The sequence below is a fragment of the Crotalus tigris genome, unplaced genomic scaffold, assembly GCF_016545835.1.
Source record: "Crotalus tigris isolate CLP2741 ecotype Arizona unplaced genomic scaffold, ASM1654583v1 scf7180000017731.4096049, whole genome shotgun sequence".
Taxonomy (NCBI): Eukaryota; Metazoa; Chordata; class Lepidosauria; order Squamata; family Viperidae; genus Crotalus; species Crotalus tigris.
In genome coordinates, this window is record NW_024096599.1 from 3,115,515 (window position 1) to 3,134,820 (window position 19,306).

Here is a 19,306-nt window from a genome sequence, read left to right on the forward strand (position 1 = left end):
GTTGGGATATTTTGCCTTCTAAGTACTGGCTACTTTTAATTAAGCAAGGAATTTGAAATGAGCATTTAAGCATTAACTGATAACTGATGGATCAAATAATAATAGGTAACAGAAAAGCAGTACTCTAGCAATATAGTTCTATTCCCAAAAATAGTTTAAATTTATTTTAAAATATTGGCACATTGCAGCCTATGCTTCTAAAAACACAGGAGTGGTGAAGCCAAAGCTACAGCAGGGTGCATTATAGCCTTTTAGTTTAGAGCAACTCTACCCATAATAGGGACTACAGGGTTGTAAAAAGGGATTTTAGAAGCTGAGATAAAAAACCCAATATGTGCAAGCCAGATTTCTATACATCAGAAACTTAGACAGATTTCGCCTCATAGATTGGAAAACGTACATGAAAAAATAATATTTACCATAAAGAAATAAATAACCATACATCACTGATATGTACATATTTGATATTTAGGCACAGATCTTTTCTGTGATTAATATATTGAAATTGGAAAGACAAGCAAATGAGCATATGATATCCTCTAAGCTCTAATTTAGCATTGTTTTAGTTATATGTCACGCTCTCTCAGCCCAACCCATTTCATAGGATTATTGTAGGGAAAAAAGGATGCAGGAGTATTAGGTATATTCATAAGACGGAAATGGTACAAGTTTGTGTGTGTGTGTGTGTGTATCTTAAAATTGTATTTATATAATTTCAGACTATCATGGCCATGACAGCGAAGATGAAATATTCAAGATTACTACAGAGTGCAGAAATGTAAGTTTGGGATTTAAATCCTAAAATATCTGTTGTAATAGACTAATTTCTAAATCTTGTCTAAAAAGATTTTGAGTGCCAATTAGATGCAGTTTTTTGATTTTGAAAAAAATACCTATCAATCTTCTTTTAACTGTCTGTTAGGGTGTTTGTGGTTTTGGTTTGCAAAAACTCATCTATTTTAAGTGCAAGTTCAATATATATTCTTGCTCTTATGATTTTAAAATTAATAGTTTGTGTCTCATTTTGTTACATAAGACTATACATTTCGCAATGTAAATCTTGTCCCCAGACATATCTACTTAATTGTCATATATATTACGGTTACGGCATTTGCACACAAGAAGGAAAAGGGAGAAATAGTTACATTTTAACTGCTTTTCTAACTTAAAAATGCCCCTAAAAAGACATAAACATAAAAGTTTTAATCATAATAAAAATATTTTAAAAACCAAAAAAAAATGAGATTCAGAACTAGAAAAATTAAAATTTTATTTAGTTTTCTGTGATAGGATTCTAGTTATTTAACAAGCCACAAAGGATCTAGTAAACCTACTGTGGAGATTATTTAATTGGATAAGTACTATCATTCTAAAGGTTGTCTCAAGCTTTGGAAGATATAAATCTCATTAGAATTGCTGAGAAAAGCCAGCCCTCTTAAGAGAGAAGCATTTGGAACAGGAATTCCTTAAGACAAGCTACAGTGAAAAGACTTTGGAAATAGTAATTAATACATCCAATCAGTAAGCAGTTAATACCTCAAAGGCAATAAGCGTGCAATATTTTTATGATATGTGTTGTACTGGGCAGCATCACTGAAACTTTTGCAACATCTCCAAAAATAGTTCTGTATGAAATAACTTATAACCGGTCACTTAGTGACTGTGCAAAGTTATAGCAGATCCCCCCAAAGCAACTATAGTTATAGCAACTATAGTGCCCCTGTAGTTATAGCAACTATGGTTATAGCAACTATAGCACCCCTGCAGTCAACCCTTAAGGGATATTGCAAGGAGTCTTCCACCTATCTCCTCTCATCCCCCTAGTGGTTCCCTGCAGGCCATGGGCCTGTTTCCCATTTCAATAGGCTCCATATCGCCCATTGCACACTTATCTTTCGAAGATCTCCAGAGCTTGGGTTAGGGAAGGAGGGTGGCCACTCCATTCTCAGGCCATGTAGTACGAGCCTGCAAGAAGCCACCATTTTTGGGACAACTGCATTGAATTATAAATGCTCCCAAAATGGCAGGCAATTCTCAGGAACAAAAAGGCCTGTTCTGCTTCCGTAACCCAAGCTTTGGAAAGCTCCACAGCAGTCCAGAACTCTTTAGAGCTCGGATTAGCAAAGGAGGACAGGTCACTCTGTTACTAGACCGTGCGATGTGATCCTGAACTCGGCCATTTTGGGAGCAGCTGCATTGAACTGTGGCTTCTCCAAAAATGGTAACTGTTTCCAGGATTGTACCATGTCACTCAGGAACAGAATGGTCTCCTCTCCTTCTCCAACCCAACCTCTGAAGATCTTTGAAAGGTAAGTGCACAATGGATGATGCAGAGTGAGGATAAGGGTGTAGGACCCTGTGGATTGGGAAGTAGGCCCAAGGCCTGTGTGGGGAGGGTCCAAGGGATAGAAAGTGGAGCTTGAGGTGCCTCCGTGTGGGAGAATGCCTTGAGAGACCCAAGATAGGGCTTGCAGTAGGCCTCTCAGGGCTTCCCATAAGATGCCCTATACTCAGCCTAATGACCCATGGGTTTGTTTAACAACTGCATCTGGAAGAGCAGGGATGGGGATGGGTGCTTCACTTAATGGCTGTCACGACTTCTGAAAGAAATGGGTAGGTTTCATTACAGTGATTGGTGTGGACTACCTTTATATTGTAAAACTGAGTAAGAATCACAAGGGTATCATGCAGCATGCTGTAGTTTAATCAGAACATCTTCACATCTATTTTTTCAGTCAAGAGCAATAAAAAGCTGCTGTTCTGTATCACCTAAGCAAAAGGAGGATCTCACTTCACTATTTTAAGGGTAGTGTGATAACTCCATATTATCTATCTTGTTTGTATCACTAGCATGTAAAACTTGTTCATAGGTTTATTGTTTTTATTAATAGCACTATCTCTTTCTCCTGGTAGCTTGAGAGATTCAGCTTTGGTTGTCCTCTTGCTCCTTTATTTAGTATGGATGGAATCTCTTTACAAATAAAAGTATCCAACAAAGCAGAATTGTTTCTGGTGATCATGAATTTGAGCCAAAGAATCTGAACATTGATAAAGCACTGAAACATTAATAAAAGTCTTCTATATAAGGGTGTGGATATTTCTGTTTTATTTTGGTGTTTAGAAAATAATCTGGGAATATATATCATTTAATTGATAATGAAAAGAATGACCATTTTAGAAACATAAAGCCACTTTTCCTTTTTATATATTTTTGCTTTTTCATAAAAGAATGCCACAAATGAAATCAACTCTGAGCTAAAACTTGATTCACTCTACCTTAAGTGTATTGAGGATAATGCTGCTTCTGAGATCTGGAATACAGAACAACAAATCAAATTTCCCAACCAGTGTCAAATAGCTAATGAAAATCACATTTCTTTGGCTGATGTTTATCTATCCCCCACTATTTGCAAAGAATCTGAACATGATCAACATACAACACAAGGTTAGTAAAATGCTAGGTCATTCAAAAATTCTGGTACCCATTCACCTTGCCATGCCAACTAGAGTAGCTTAGACTTCCTTAGTTTTGGTTTGGCTGCTAATCTAAGAAACTGCTTGTAAGTGGCTGCTGCTGCTTTGCGCTACGTGAACATGTAATTTAAATAAGTAATTTTAGATGATATATTTCATTTAGTGTAGATAAGTTTGTTAATAAGCTAATGAACAAAAATACTATTGAACAATAAATATAATCTTTGGTATTATAGTTTAGACAAAGTAATAGAATTTAGTTATATCAAGTCATGTTAGTTGCTTTCTTGATTTTCCTTGATTTTCTCCAGTAGATAGCAATAGCAATAACACTTAGACTTTTATGTATCGCGCCATAGTGTTTTATGGCACTCTCTGAGTGGTTTAGAACAGCAGCGTAATGCCCCCCTCATTTTACCGACCTTGGAAAGATGGAAGGCTGACTTAACCTTGAACCCATCATGATCAAACTCTTGGCTGTGGGCAGAGTTAGCTCACAATACTGCATTCTAACCACTGCATTATCAGGGCTCTTAATGCGAATTTTGCTTATATTAATTTTAATATTCATATACATATGATATAAATTCTTTAACATGAAATTTTAAAGACAACATAAAATTCATTTTTCAGAAGACCAGTCACATAATGTTGTATATCAAAATGAAGAGGGTAAATGGGTGACTGATCTTGCATATTATACCTCATTTGATAAAGAACAAAAATCCAATATTTCAGACATAAGTGGAGATTTTATAACTGGAGGTAAGCCTGATTATACTTTTATTTCTTTTACAAGTAAATTTATAATTGTAAAATAGTAGATTTATAATTGTAAAATAGTAGATTTATAATTGTAAAATAGCATCCATTTGCTAGCTCACACGAAAAGTAATTTCTCAATATCAAGAATTACTGTGTTATTAGAAATAGTAATGAAAAGTATATAAATTATGCATGTAAAAATTGGTAATTTTTCTTTGAACTAATTTTTAAAAAGTTTTATTACTGGAAACAATGCACTGAGTTGCTATATATAGTATCTTTGACAGATAATATAAGTCAGATGTCAGTTAAGATATAGTAGGCAAAAATATGCTTTCAGTATAATTAAACTTAAAACAAATAATTAAAATCACAAAATTTCAAAGCTAAGTCTTAATAATATGACTTGGTATATTTGCTTCTAAAAATAAAGAATGAATTTTAAAATAACTTCTTCAACAGAGAAACCTGGTTTACATGTAGAGACTACTTTGCTTTAGATTTCCAAAATGCACACAGTATTTGTTATGAGGATAGTGATACATACAGATAGGATATTCCAAATGGCTGAAATATTTGGGTGTTATTCAATAGATATATTCTAGTATAAATGAATATATCTAGTATAAATATTCTAATATAGAATATCTAGTATATTCTAGTAGAAATGAAAGAAAATAACATCGGTTCTTTTCACAAAGATTATATAGGAAGTTATAAGAAATTAGAATGTAGAGTGAGCTCTTAGGCTTCTGTTATAATTTACTTTTAATTTTATGTTAAATGTTGTCTTTTTTTCCTCTCTCTCTTCTTCCTCCCCCAACCCTTTCCAAAAGCTGAAGCAATTGCTATGATTGCCCAAGATCAGGAAGCATTTGAAAAGGAACACAGGTTTATACAAGTAGGTAACATCAACATTAAATAGATACATTCTAGAATATTTGTATTAAAAACCTAAACAGAATTCTTGATATTTTTATATTTTATATAATTTTAGGAAGAGAAAATGGACCTGCAAAATATATCTGGATTAGAAGATACATCTTGGAAATTGGTTAATAACCACAATATATTAAGAGAGTCTCAGAATGATTTTAATAGAGATGCAAGTTATTTACGACTTTCTCTGGGAGAATTCTTTGGTCAGAGATCTGAAGCTCTTGGTTGCCTTGGTGGAAGCGGTGACGTGAAACGGGTACGTATATAGCTGCTTTTAAATGCAGGAGACACATTGTGCTTTTGCATTGTTTTCAGTTAAAATTAGTATAGTTTTTTTGGGCAGATTATTAAAAATAAAGAAGTTTCATTTGAAGGATCATGGGTAAGACAGAATATTTAATTTATATACACAACTTGATTTCTGAAAACTTAATTTAAAAACCCCTGATAGTTCTGTATCTGCAAACTACTGCAGAGAAGATTGAACACTGATCTATAGAAATGACTATTGTTTATATAGGATATAACATTCATTTGGGATACTTCCTTCAGTTGACTATTAGCAGACAAACCTTCAAGAAACATTTGATATTGTTAGATTTAGTCCATACATTTCCCATATATTGTTTAGCATCAATAAATGTATTGTTTGCATTGTGTCTTTTTATAGCCGTCTTTTGGTTATCATATCACTTCTCCAAAGAAGAGACGGCCGGTACCTTTGTTGAGGCAATCTGATATATGTACAACAAACTCTAGTGAACAGAATTTGAATATTTCTAGTAATTGTCAAGGTAATTTATACTTTAAATGTAATAATATTTATTGTATTTTTGGATGTACTGATTGTGTTTCACTTCTGAATAGCTGTTTATTTTCCAGTATTGGATATCTCCTTTCACTAACCCTGGAGGAAGAGCTTAGATTTCTTTTAATGTTACTTATTGTGTAAAACAGGGAATGGCATCTTTTTTCAGTTCTGGCCTTGTCTTTCTCTAGGGAACAGGAACATTGAGTAATTGGGGCAGTCATCCCCATAGCCATACCAATTGGAGTAGCTAGCCCATTCTTAATTTTGCTTTATTTTTATTATTTTATTTTAGTGTTTAATAGGTTCTTATGGCCAGCAAGCACATGGATAATAACTTACTATCCATGGACACATTCCTCTGATAGCTGAAGTCAACCATTGATACTAGATCCCAGTGGCCTAGAGTTATTTCTCCTTAATGCTTGGCTTCATTCCCTTCAGGGAAACATAATTAGTGCTGCACCTGCTGATTTACTAGGCATGTGCTGTTAGTTGTTCCTGGTGTGCAGTGAGCTCGTCAGTGCTCCTTTGGGAAGCTGGATGGCTCAGACACTGGAATTAATGGAGGCTAGCAGTGCCAGCCACTCATCTCTCCTTTCTGATTCTTTAGAAAAGGAACAGTGAAAGGACACTAGGTACTATATTTTTTCAGAAGCACTGTTCTATCTATTGTTGCATCTAATATTCCCAGATATGGTTATGGAATTTCTGACCAAGTTACAGAACCTCTTGAACAAACCTCTCTCAGCCATCCACACTAAGAAACTGTGAGAATTGGTTCACATAGTGATCAAAAAGTGTGCAATTGTTTTCAGTTGCTTCTTCTCAGAAGAAGAAAACGAATCTTGGCTATTTTGAATTTATAGTAGACTTTCATTTAAAAGATAGTATATTTGTTAGATAACCTTGAATTGCTGCTAAACCTTTTCCAAGAAAATCATACTAATCTGACCTCAGGGAGACTAGTTTCTTGGATTGTTCATTTTTAGTCCTGATTAGAGAAGTCAGACATTTATCAGCAAGTCTTTGCTCTCTCTGTAAGAGAATCAATATTACTTGCAGTTTGTAGACCCAGACTATAGCCATTTTGTGCACAGTATTATGTTCCTTCCCTAATCAGATGGTAGAACTTCCAGTATGAATAGAGACTAATGATGGAAATTCCTGAGACTCAATTATTGAATGAGTTGCTCCTCAGGAAACGTACAGTTCTTTTAAACTTTTTTGCATGTTCCTCTAGTATTAGAGATGGATTGGCTCCAAAACCATAATCCAGAAATTTTAATTGTGCTATAAAAATGGTGCCTATCTCACAGGTTTATACCATATTCAGTGTGTTTTCATAACAGATTATTCTGTTATTTCTCTCAGTTCACAAAGGTGATAGTGACTATTGTTGTCACCTCAAATTTTGAGCAATACATTTGTAACCCTAGTAAGGTTGATCTGTTAATCCACTCCTCAGTGGTCATACACCAAGAATCAGGCTGGCCTTTGTCTGCTATAGAAAAACAGTACATAGGATATACATGTAGACTTATTTTTTACAGCACAAGCAAGGCATCCAGCCCCTTCAGGACCCTATTAATTGTAGGCAGTGGTGCAGATTTTTCTCACATATATTCCTTTCTGATGACCTTGGAGTTCTTTTTCATATTTGTCATTCCAAAAATTGGGAAAGAGCTATCTTTTCTCACAGAAATTAGCATTGAAAATATCTAGGTCAGTGGTAACTGGAAAGAGATGCAGTGCCCTCTATGATATGCAGTAGAAAATGGTAGTTCATAGACTTCACAATAAGTCTACTGACTACTTACTACCAAATATGTAGATATTTACTTTATTTCTTATTGGGTGAAGCTAGATGATTAAAATCTGGCATATGCAAAAGTCTTCAGTAAGAAAATTGATTCCACCAGATTTGAGGTCCATTCCTGTAGTGCACCGAGGGATTTCTTTTAACAACTGCAACTGAGAGAGCCAGGATTGTGGTCATTAAGCAAAATGGTCATGTGGTGTCTCACTCAGCAACCGAGATTTTGGGCTCAATAGTGGTTATAAGTGGAGGACTATTTGTAGTATAGGTTTTCATAGAGCATTCTCATAAACTAAATAATAGTTTATGAAGTTATATTTGGAGAGTTTTCTACAATCACTATTTGCAAAGTTTGTTTTCAAATCTATATGAAAAGCTAGAGACCAGCTCTTGTTTCTTAAATTGCTGGGCCTCTTTTGTCACTGTTCCTAGTTTAAATGATGTCCTGGCCTATATAAATTAGCTGGGTTTTTGTCTGTCTTATCTGTTTTGTTCATTTCTTTAGGAGATGTAAAAGAAAGCATTAAAAAGGAAGATGCATTTGCTACTTCTGCTGTTGGTGAAACAAGTATGCAATACAGAGAGAATAGAACTGTAAGTATGCAAATAGACTCCAAAAATCAAAGCAAAAGTATTGATAAAAAAGGTTTGGTTTTATAAAAATACTAAAATAAGTCTGCCATTTGTTTCGAAATACAGTAATTCATGTTGAGATTAGAATATAAAACCTTCTCTGAGGGGATTTGATGTGGTACAAGTAGCATTTATTGTGCATAATGTCCAGTTATAATTGGATCACTTTTTCTAGACAAGTGGGTTGAGCAAGATTGTGATGAGTTTTCAGATCAGTTGAATTAAACGTTTTAATGTAATGTTAAACATTTGAGTCACTTATTTTTCCATTCAGAATCAACTTAGAGACAGAGAACTTGAAAGAAAGCACCTTCGACTTGAGCCCTCTGTCCTGAGTATGAGCACAATTGCATCTGCGATTGCAAATGCTTCTGTTAGTGCCGAACCATCACAGCTAGCTGCTTTGATGATGGCACTTTCAAATAAAAACAAAGAAGGAATAAATGTTCCAGAAGGTGACAAGCTCACAGACCACTCAGTTGTCAATCAGTTATTATCCAGCAATATAGAAAATAGTACATTTGATATAGAAAAGTATCTCAGGAGAGCTGAAGAAGTTGAAAGTAAGAATGAACAAGTAAGCATGATTAAACATGAAGAAACCACCATAGATGGGGACAAATTTTTGTCCATGCATGAATCCAAAACTTCTCTTTTGGGAGATTCATCTAAAAACAATTTCAGTACCAATCATGGAAAAGAGAAGCAGCATCTGGAAAAAATATATGAGGAAGACTGTGTGAGAGGATTGCGCTGTAGCATTTCTTCTGAGCAGAAAACAGAAGTGGAATATATACAAACATTATCTAGTACAGTTGAATATTTTCCATCAAAAGAGCAGACGTCATTACAAAATTCAAAAGAGGAGCCACCTGAAAATGCTGGAGTATCTACAGAGACTAAATTGCCATCAGTGCCAAGTAAGCTTTGATATTTTTTCCTCTAATCCGACCTGTGGGTTGGGACCCCATTTGGGGTCGAACGACCACTTCACGGGGGTCACCAAACAAGGCTGTCCGCCATTTTCTCCCCTTTGGCCACGCCCCTGGCACCCGGTGATGTATAAGTGGTTGGGGGTCACCACAACATGGGGAACTGTATTATGGGGTCGCGGCATTAGAAAGGTTGAGAACCACTGCTCTAATCTGACTTGAATTCAAAAGGCAATTTTATGAGCAACAAGGAAAATGCTTTTTTATAAGTCTTGATTTGCCAGTTTGATTGAAATTGGGTAATAAAAAAATAACTAAAGAAATGGAAAAATGAATAGGTTTCTTTATTTAAATAAAACAGCAAGCAGTGTCAGAGGTTTTCCATTATAGTTTCCTGGTTTATTTGGCATGAAATGTAAAATTGTGCATATAGAAAGCAATAAAATATTAAGGTGCAAACCTATCTCTGGTTCATAAGAAGTAATAAAGGAAGTAAATGTAGCAGAAAGTTTGTTGTTCTAGATTTATTTTTGGACTTACTTTGGAAAATAGGCATACATGATAAATATATGTAGTACTTATTTGAGGATCATACAAACTAAGTCATGTAATTTGTTTACTTTTTGTTTAGCATAAAATTTCAATCAAGTACTTATGGTTTTGAAATCATGGTTTGTGGCTTGGTTTGACATATAAAAATAATGATCACAACTAGCTTAACAATCTATTAAAAGAAACCATGTCATAGTATAGTCGTGTAAACCCAGCCCCAAATGCAGTGCTTTGGATCTTAAGATCAGTTAAATAAATATATTACTGTAATATATCTTTCTTCCCGCACTTCCCCCACATAGCCCATCTAAAAGGTACGGGGAAGTCACATTCTGGAAAACATGAGATAAAAAAAGGGGAACTTGACAGAAGTTCGTAACATTTCTTATTTATTTATTTTTTATAAGTGTCCTTCAGTCCTATTATTACAAATTGATGCATTAACTTTGTATTTTTGCATATTTGCTTTTTTAAAAAACTAAGTCATGCTTTAGAAATAATCTGAAAAGTTTTTTTTAATTATCAAAATTAGTTGACTTGAAATATTAAATAACTGGATTTTTATTCACTAAAAATGGTGTGTGTTTTTTTACATTCAAGCCTATTCAGAGTTTTACTTAAGAATGAGATATAAGACAGTACTCTATTAATATAAAGTACTATAAAGAAATGCATTAACATTGAAGTAACAGAAAGCTATGCCACACTAATGTACAGCTAAATGCATAATTTATTTGCTAGGGAAAGTTACCGGAAAAATTAGTTATGCCTCAGATTTAATTATTGTGTTCAGTGCAAATTTTTCTACTATTGTACCCATTCCGATTGTCCAGTTTTCAATCATTCTTAATATTGATAATTATTTTTATGAAATGGTGCATTTGTGTAAGTGAAAAAAAATCAACCACAAATAATTGAACAAGTTCTTAACCCTTTTTTCCCTTTATCCAGCCAGTTCTGAATCGGAAGAAAGAGCTAACACAAACACCCTGCCCTTCGATTTAAAGGTTATTCCAAAATTGGTTCCTCCTATTCCTAACAATGAAAAAGCTACAAATAAAGAGAATAATACATGCTATAATGAAAAACATGTGACTTTTGAAAACATACATGTTGATAATGAGACTATTGTGGGTAAGCTAAAAATCTTGTACCTGAATTTCTGCAGGTCTGAGGACAGTTTAATTTCTTTTTTCAGAGGACAATAACCTGCTATGATAGTGGTGTGATTCCTCCACTTCATTTCTGGCGGTGTTTTACTCATCTCTACTGAATACTACTGTTTTTCAGAGTCTTCTCTCTTTCTTATTTTGCCTTTATAGTTTAACGTTATGTATAGTATTAGCTATACATAAATTATTTGCTTTTGTTGTTCCTTAATTTGTTGCTTGTTTAGAAAGACCCTAATTAAAAGAAAACCAAAATAACAGTGAGAAAGCCATACCATTTGCCCTCTTTCTAGAGTGGAACTACCTATTAAGAAGAAATATCATATAATGTCTTCATAACTATAGCTTAACTTAAAAGTTGCTTATACTAAATTAGAATATTTAGTCAGCCAGAAATGCGCAGATTTTTAAAAAAACACAATTTTATTAAATTTAAACATGAATAAAAAATAAATAACCAAAGAAAGAAAAAACATCAATAAAAAGCATGGTAAAGGTACAAAGAAAAAGGGGAAAAGATAAAGAAAAAAGGAAAAGGATGGCTTCCGACTTTCTTTGGTACAGATACGGATTTTTAAAAAATACATCCAGTTCTTATTTAAAACTAACAATAGTTACATTTCTTACATAATCCCATATAATTCTAATCAACAAATCCCAAAATAAAAATTCATTTCTCTGTTTCTTTCAAAAAATCCAAAAGTAGCTTCCAAGTAGAGCCAGTTAGGAGTTTTCCTAGCAACAACTGAATAAGTAATAACTATTTTAATTACTAGATCATTAATATTATGAGTTCTGTGGAAGATTCACTAATCTACCTGCCATCTTCTTGGAGCATTCTGTTTATATTTGTATAATGCTATTAGGAATAAGAAATTTTAGTTGAAGAATGCAACTTTTAATGGGAAAGTATTACAGTTTCTGTACTGAAGGGTTGTTGTAAAGATAAATGCTACCTTTTATGAACAAATGGACTTGTGGCTATACTTTATAATGATAGTTATATTAATTTAGAATATATATAATTTAGAATAATATTATGCATTGCCTATCTTTATCAACATCCTTTTTCCTCTCAAATAGAAAAATAGATGATCGTGTTTTCTCCTATATATCAATAAGACAGGTAACAGAAGTAAATGTTTTACCAACTAATACCTGTGGTATCTCTATATCAGCTGGTTTTCTTCTGGATCTTATATCTTCTATGAACCTCTCTTAGAATTAGATGCATAGTGGGTTTTATATTGTCCTTTGGGAATTTCTTTTTATATAAGTTTACATATCTTACATGTTTCTATTATTATGCTTTGAGTACTGTATTATAAATGTTTGGTGGACAGTGGAAAGCAATCTGTCTAATTTATTTATTCAGTTTATAAGCTGCCCCATTTATTCACGCTTATAATTGACTACATTTGATTTTTACTAAAAGTTTTGGATTATGAACTATAGTCGTGATGGAGCTTTAATTGACAATTCAGCAAATTATGGTTTATAAAATTGCCCTTCCCTCTCTGTTTGGTGCACTGCAAATTCCTGTCTGATCTGAAAGGCAGAAGACACATTAGTGCATTCTGGAAGAAAATCAAACACTTAGGGAACTGGCAATACTATTTAGATACCACTAAAAAGAATCCAAAATATTTTTCCTAATGTTCAGATGAAGCTGTTGCAAGAATTGATCCAAAGCTTATGACTTCAACACCTGGTGTAGAAATTTCAGATGAACAGTATAACTTTCGACCTTCAACTTCCCCATTGACTCATTCATCTCCAAGTGAATCTTCAGGAACTACCTTTACAGGGTAAGAGATCTATGTGTAAATGTCTAAGAGATAGGCTATGCTTATGTACGAGAGACAGGTTGCTATGATGCTTTATCCTGTAGTATTGCTTCCATGTCCTCTATTACCAATTTGATGTCTCAGGCAAAGGTGGTCCCCTTCTTTTTTTAAAGCCAGGGATCAAAGGATTTAACCTTGGTTTCCACAAAGGAAATATTGCATTCAATCACTAAAATGTCCTTCAGTTGAATTTATTCATCTAATTAATAGGAAAGGTTATTTTTGTTTGTTAGGGCAGCAATCTCCAACCTTTAAAACTTGGTGGCCCAGCTGGGGGAGAGAGGGAAACCAGGACACATGATAGGCGGACTGGTCTGCACATGTGTGCAGCTGGACTTATGCGAGTGGCAGGCCAGCACGCATGCACAGCTCAACTTGCGTGCACGTGGGCCAGCCCACCATTTGTGCAAATCGAGTTGTGTGCAAGCTGACCCACCACTTGCACGGCCCATTTCCAAATAAGCCCAGGGGTTGGGGACCCCTGTGTTAGGGGATGCCAATTTTTACCTTTGTTTCCTTTGTTAAAAATCTTTAAAGAGAAACTTTTCAGAAAGTTATTGAAGATACTTAAATTGACATTAGACTTTGCAGTTTCCCTAGTTGTATAAGTCATAGATATGTAGGTATTTTTCTTCAAGAGTCTGCTTTGTTTCTTAGGTCTGTCTTTCCTTCTACATCACCCAACTTTAAGGAATCAACTTGCAATGACAATACATTGCCACGATCAGTATACTCTGATCCTAGCTTAGAACATTTGACTTTTGTTTCTGCCACTGAAAACACCTGTAAAAGTCTACCTCTATCTAGTCCACCAGGATACAAAGTAAGTACTTTGTTAAATGCTAATGATTATTTATATACAGATTTTAAAGTTATCTGTCAGATTATACTTCATGGAATTGCAATAGAATAAAATGTTAGACAACACTGTAGTTTTATGTAGCATTTCTTAAGCTCTGATTTCTGCCATAAAGGTTAATTATTTCTGTTTTAACTATGAAGAGACTTCCACAATTCAGAAGTTTTCAAATCTCAGATTTACAGTGTATTGAAACTGGTATCAATTGAAGATATTGCATCTAAAATTTAATATCCATTTTGCAAAACCAACAGATTTAACAATGTTTAACAATGGTAATTAGGACCCTAATTTCCATTGCTAAGCAATATAGTTGTGACAATCCTAGCAGTCCCATTTGCCTTCATTAAGCCAGGACCTTAGATCAGGGGTCCCCAACTCTGATCCGTGGACCAGCACCGGTCCGCAGCTTGCCAGAAACTGGGCTGCAGAAACAAGTGAAGACCTATCTGCAGGATGCAGGCAGCACACAACCACATCCTTGCTGATCCGTGGAAAAACCTCTCTCCACGGTACCGGTCCCTGTTGCCCAAAAGGTTTGGGGCCTCCTGCTTGTTTCCAATAACCAAAGCCAGTAGCGAAGCTGGCAGGAAGGCCCAGGCACAATAAGCCTTTTTTTTTTTGGTGGTTCCCAAGCAGGCTAGAGCACTGTGGAGTGTGGGTTGGGGTGGGTCCACATGAACACTGCAGTTCAAAAAGATGTTATATTTGACAAAGATTTTTTTATGTCAGTAAATATATAACAAAAAGTACTACAGGTAGTCCTTCTTAATGGCCAGTTGCTTAACTACTGTTTAGAGTTATGATAGCCTCAGAAAGGGTTTTTACAGTATGTAAAGCATATCTGACTATCAAAAAATGTCATATATGCACCCCGTCACATGATCATGATCTGGGTTCTTGGCGACCTATTTAGGCTTATGACTAGTTGCAAAGCATCCCACAATCACATGCCAATTTGCAAACTTCTCTGCCAGCTTCCCCAGAAAGTCTGAGGAGGGTAGCTGACTGGGAAAGTTGCAAGCTGCTGCCACCTGTTGAGAAGACTCTTTTTTGTCTGAAAGAGCTCCCTGCTGTTTCATGCCTGCTTAGATCTCAATAGCCAAAATCCAAGTAGAAATGGAGCTCAAAATCTCCTCACCTCCATGAGCTTTCCATGAGGCAGGGAGAGAAGGACCACAAGCTCTGTGTATGCCTGGACGTTACCTGCTAAAATTTAAGCAGGCACAGAACTCAAATCTCCCCTCTCAAAATCTCTGCAGAGCTCTCAGCTCTCAAAGGGTTTCCTGCCTATCCTGTTGTTCCATTTGCTTAACTACCCAGGAAATCACTTAAAGATTGCAACTGGAAATGCCAGGATTGTGGTCATGGAGCGAATCAGACACCTGGGCATCTCGCTTAATGACCACTTCACTCAATGTCTGAAATTCCAGCCCCAATTGTGGTTATAAATTGGGGACTATCTATATAAAAATGTTGTTGTTAGCTATTTTTAAAAACAGACTTATTGATGATTTGAACTTATATGCCCTCAATAAAATATTTCATTTTATATAATAAAATATGTACCTAGCCTGAACACATACTGTAAATCCTAATCAGAATTTTAACGTTTTTTCTGTTTAGAGTAATCGTACCAGTGAGTTGAGTACCACAATAGTTTGGAACAGTCCAAGTTCATTAATGGAGACTGAAACAGGAAAAAACATTGCTTTGCAAAGTAACAAATCTCTATCATTAAACAAAAATGCAAGAGCTAAGAGTCCAGTTATAAATGAAAATGTAGATCATAACAGTCAATGTGATAAGAAAAAATCAACTGGAGAACTTCGAACAACAAGCAAAGATCAATCCACAGAGAACTGTAAAAAAACTAAAGAACTGGATCAGGTTAATATGCCTGAAATACAGCAGTACTGCACAAGTACCATACATGGACCAGGCTTACAGTCTCCCAAAAAACTGTCTGCTTATAATGATTTAGGCAACTGTATTTCATTAAATCAAAATAGAGAGCATTTCAAATCCCAGAGTGCAGCTTCAAAGCTTTCATCAGTGTCTTCTGGACTTCCCACACTATTAACAGGATGTTCTCTTAAATCAACTCCATTTGCCCAGCAATATTTGGGAAGCTTGCCATCTCACACAAATGTTGCTTTGCCTCGGTACTGCCAACCAGTTCTTAGTGTTCCAGCAGGTCTGATTTATTCTACAATTCCTGTTGGTCACATTCAAAGCTCAGTAACTCCTGGAATCGCAGTAGGTTCAGGCATTGGGTCTGGAATGACAGGAGCAACTCAGCGTTGCAACCTTACATCCAGCCAAAATATCTTTAATGGTAACTTGTATACCGGGCAAGTACCTGATGCTGGGGGACTCAGGCAGAGGGAAGAATCAATGACATTTGGGTTTGGTAAGTCAGTTAAATTTGATTTCAGTATAGTGAATCATAATCATGTAAACTGGATTTAGCTATATTTTTTTTTCTTACCTCATTCTTTAATTCCTTTGGTTTACCATTCTATTCCTGTGCTTTATATAGTGTTGATTAGCTTGAAGAAGAATAGTATAATTAGAGTAGGTGTACATTTATCTCTGCAGCAGGTCAGAATGTGATTCTTTCCCATACCAAAATCATCTTGTCAATTGGGAATAACTCTATGGACCTTTTAGCTTTCTTTAGCAACGTGAAATTTATTTATATTTATTTATTTATGAGACTTATATACCGCTTTAAGTGCAAGCACTCTCTAAGCGGTGTACACCAGTAAGCAATGTATGTATATATTTACATTGACCCCAACAATCTGGGTCCTCATTTTACCTACCCCGGAAGGATGGAAGGCTGAGTCAACCTTGAGCCGGTGAGATTTGAACCGCTGACTTGTTGAACACAGTCAGCTAAAGTGGCCTGCAGTTCTGCACTCTAACTGCTGCGCCACCTCGGCTCATATGCTGTACTGCAATGATTCCACAGTAATAATGTAATAATTTTCTCAAAGATGTACCAAATTTGCGTGTGCCAGTTGACCTGGTTGTGGAGTAAACTCTCACACAATTTACCTGATGAAACTCAAAGTGTCTTATTCTAAAACATCTTTTCAAATAGTTCTAACAAAGCCCTTTTATTTTGCTGTACTTGGTTAAATTATCTTAAAGCGAGTAACCATAAAATGATAGAAAGAAAGCTCTTTCCCCATCACCTATACTATAGTTTTGTAATATGTGAACATTTTTTCTAAATTATTTCTAAGTAATACTTTATAGAATGAAAATCTTGGAAGTTGTGGTTTATTTGTTTTTACATATCATAATTATATCATAATATCTGGTGTTAAATGTTGTATTAAATCAAATTGGCAAATCACAACTATGGATTTTAAAATTATATGAACTTTTTAAATTTTAGTCTTATATTTAAAACTATGCTTACAAGGACCAAATAAGGAATAAGTATTAACTGTTTAACTATTTTTTATTACTATTAAGAGGCTACTCGAAAATAAAATGTCTTAACATTTAGTATTTTTTTTTAAATTAGAACGTGTCAAAGTCCCAGAAGAAGTAAAATTCCCTAATTCTTGTTGTGTGGGTCTGACATCCCATGCTGTCCTTAACATTTTTAATCCATCTGAACGGTGGCTACAAGTCAATATTGGCCTCCTTAGTATTATGCTTGATGGTGAAAAGGTATGTAATAAAATTTGCATGTTCTTAAAAAAATTGTTTAGTATTAAAAAAAAAGTGGGTAATTTTTATGTGCTTGGGAATTGAGGAAAAATACAATTAGAAATGGAGCTGCGGCCTCTATGGCAGCCTTAGGAAGATTTCTTAACTTGAAATCTCAGCATGTCATTGTGAAATTGTATCAGTCTTGTCTTCTACATATCCTATTCCCAACTGTTGGTTATGACTCTTTGTCAAACATCTATGTGGTATTTATAATGGAGCTTTTATGTTCCTATTCAAAATATATACTTAGGCCAAAAAGCAGAAAAGTTGTTAATGTGACCAGCACAGTCATACAATTTGGAGATTTTTGCTTCTATTTATGTCTCTGTAATATACATGGGTTATAATTATATTGAAAATTGTCATCCAGCGTACTTTTTTTTTTGTTATAGGTGGACCCTTTGAAACACAGATGCCTACTATTTAAGAGCAAAACTGTCATAGGACCTTGTGCTGCAGAAGAACTAAAAATGCTTTTTTTACCCTGTCAAGCTGGAGTATTCCAGTGTGTACTTAATATTGCCTCTTGGCCATTTTCTGCAGATCCAGATATTGTTCTTCAGGCAGAGGCTTTAGGATCTAGGGTAGTTGTGAATGCAGTTGCTGAAAATCCTGATATAGAGGTAAAAACTAAGATATATAGATTGAATATCTAGTTTGTATTATTTAGAATAACTTATGGCATACTTAAAAATGAAAAAGTACTAATATTGGTCTGTGGATTGAAGCTAGTAAAACAATTAGTTATTTTTTCTGTATACAATTGGGTGTATAAAATAGAAGCTCTGTTGGCTTAAATCAGTATATTATTTTTTTTGACACATATGCTAGCTTGAAGGGTTGATTGAATGATGATGCATGGTAACAATCACTTTGCAAAAATGGTAAGTCCTTTTTCTGTCCCTCCCTCTGATTCTTTTTTTTTTTTTTTTTTTTTTTAAAGGTGGAAGCTGGAACAACAAATTCTCTTGATTTTGGTGATTTGCCGTATGGTAGCTGGAAAGTGCTCCCATTGAAATTAACTAATAAAACCTGTGCTAGATTGCCAATCAGACTTGTTATTCATGCAGTAAGTATACTCTATATATGCACAACATTTTGTCCCTTCATGGGGTTTCTGAACTTAGTGACTGTTAGGCTAGATTCACTGTTGTCTTTATAGAAAATTATATGGCAAATCATGGATGAAATTATAAGCAGTGTCCACTTTACTTGGTTCCAAGATGAACAAAACCCAATTGGTAGTAGCTGGGTTATCTTTCCAAGATCTTTATTGCTATTATACCAAGTGCTATTCTTCAATATACAGACTAATAGTTCCTTTACTATGAATAATCAATCCGAAAAGACAAAAGCTATCTACCATTTCAGCATCTTCACTGTCAATTCTAAGGCTGGTTGTTGTATTGTCATTGATTGTCATTAATTTGATCTTTCTATTCAATTAGATTCTTCTTTTTTATTATGCCCCTTTCATTAGTACTGCTTACAGATCATTTGTACTTTCAAGTACTGAAGTAGTGTCATCTGCATAGTACTGATTACGGATGTTTCTTCTTCCAGTTTTAAAGTTATGCTTATCTTCCAGTCTAGCTTTTCAAAACACATGTATAGTTTAAACTGAAGCTTTTTTTAGAAAGTTAGTGCTAATACATCTCCTTTTTAAAGGGGCTAATACAGGTTTCAAAATTTCCAATGATAAAAATGGGCATTTGATAACACAGCTTATTGCAAAAAGATTCCCATTGATAAAACCTAAATTATGGACTTAAAAGAG

General features: G+C 34.7%; 1 protein-coding gene across 4 annotated transcripts in view; it reads left to right on the forward strand.

The window, feature by feature from the left end:
• The window catches only part of CEP192 (centrosomal protein 192), a 60,954-nt gene that overhangs the window by 15,942 nt on the left and 25,706 nt on the right, over positions 1-19,306 (forward strand). For all 4 annotated transcript variants that reach the window (XM_039339278.1, XM_039339276.1, XM_039339277.1 and 1 more), the window contains 15 exons: positions 720-778; positions 3,229-3,445; positions 4,108-4,239; positions 5,076-5,140; positions 5,237-5,434; positions 5,849-5,972; positions 8,311-8,399; positions 8,713-9,358; positions 10,874-11,056; positions 12,755-12,899; positions 13,596-13,761; positions 15,424-16,210; positions 17,339-17,487; positions 17,922-18,152; positions 18,473-18,598. In XM_039339278.1, coding sequence (XP_039195212.1) covers positions 720-778; positions 3,229-3,445; positions 4,108-4,239; positions 5,076-5,140; positions 5,237-5,434; positions 5,849-5,972; positions 8,311-8,399; positions 8,713-9,358; positions 10,874-11,056; positions 12,755-12,899; positions 13,596-13,761; positions 15,424-16,210; positions 17,339-17,487; positions 17,922-18,152; positions 18,473-18,598 — 3,317 coding nt within the window. The remainder of the gene's footprint in view (positions 1-719; positions 779-3,228; positions 3,446-4,107; positions 4,240-5,075; positions 5,141-5,236; positions 5,435-5,848; positions 5,973-8,310; positions 8,400-8,712; positions 9,359-10,873; positions 11,057-12,754; positions 12,900-13,595; positions 13,762-15,423; positions 16,211-17,338; positions 17,488-17,921; positions 18,153-18,472; positions 18,599-19,306) is intronic.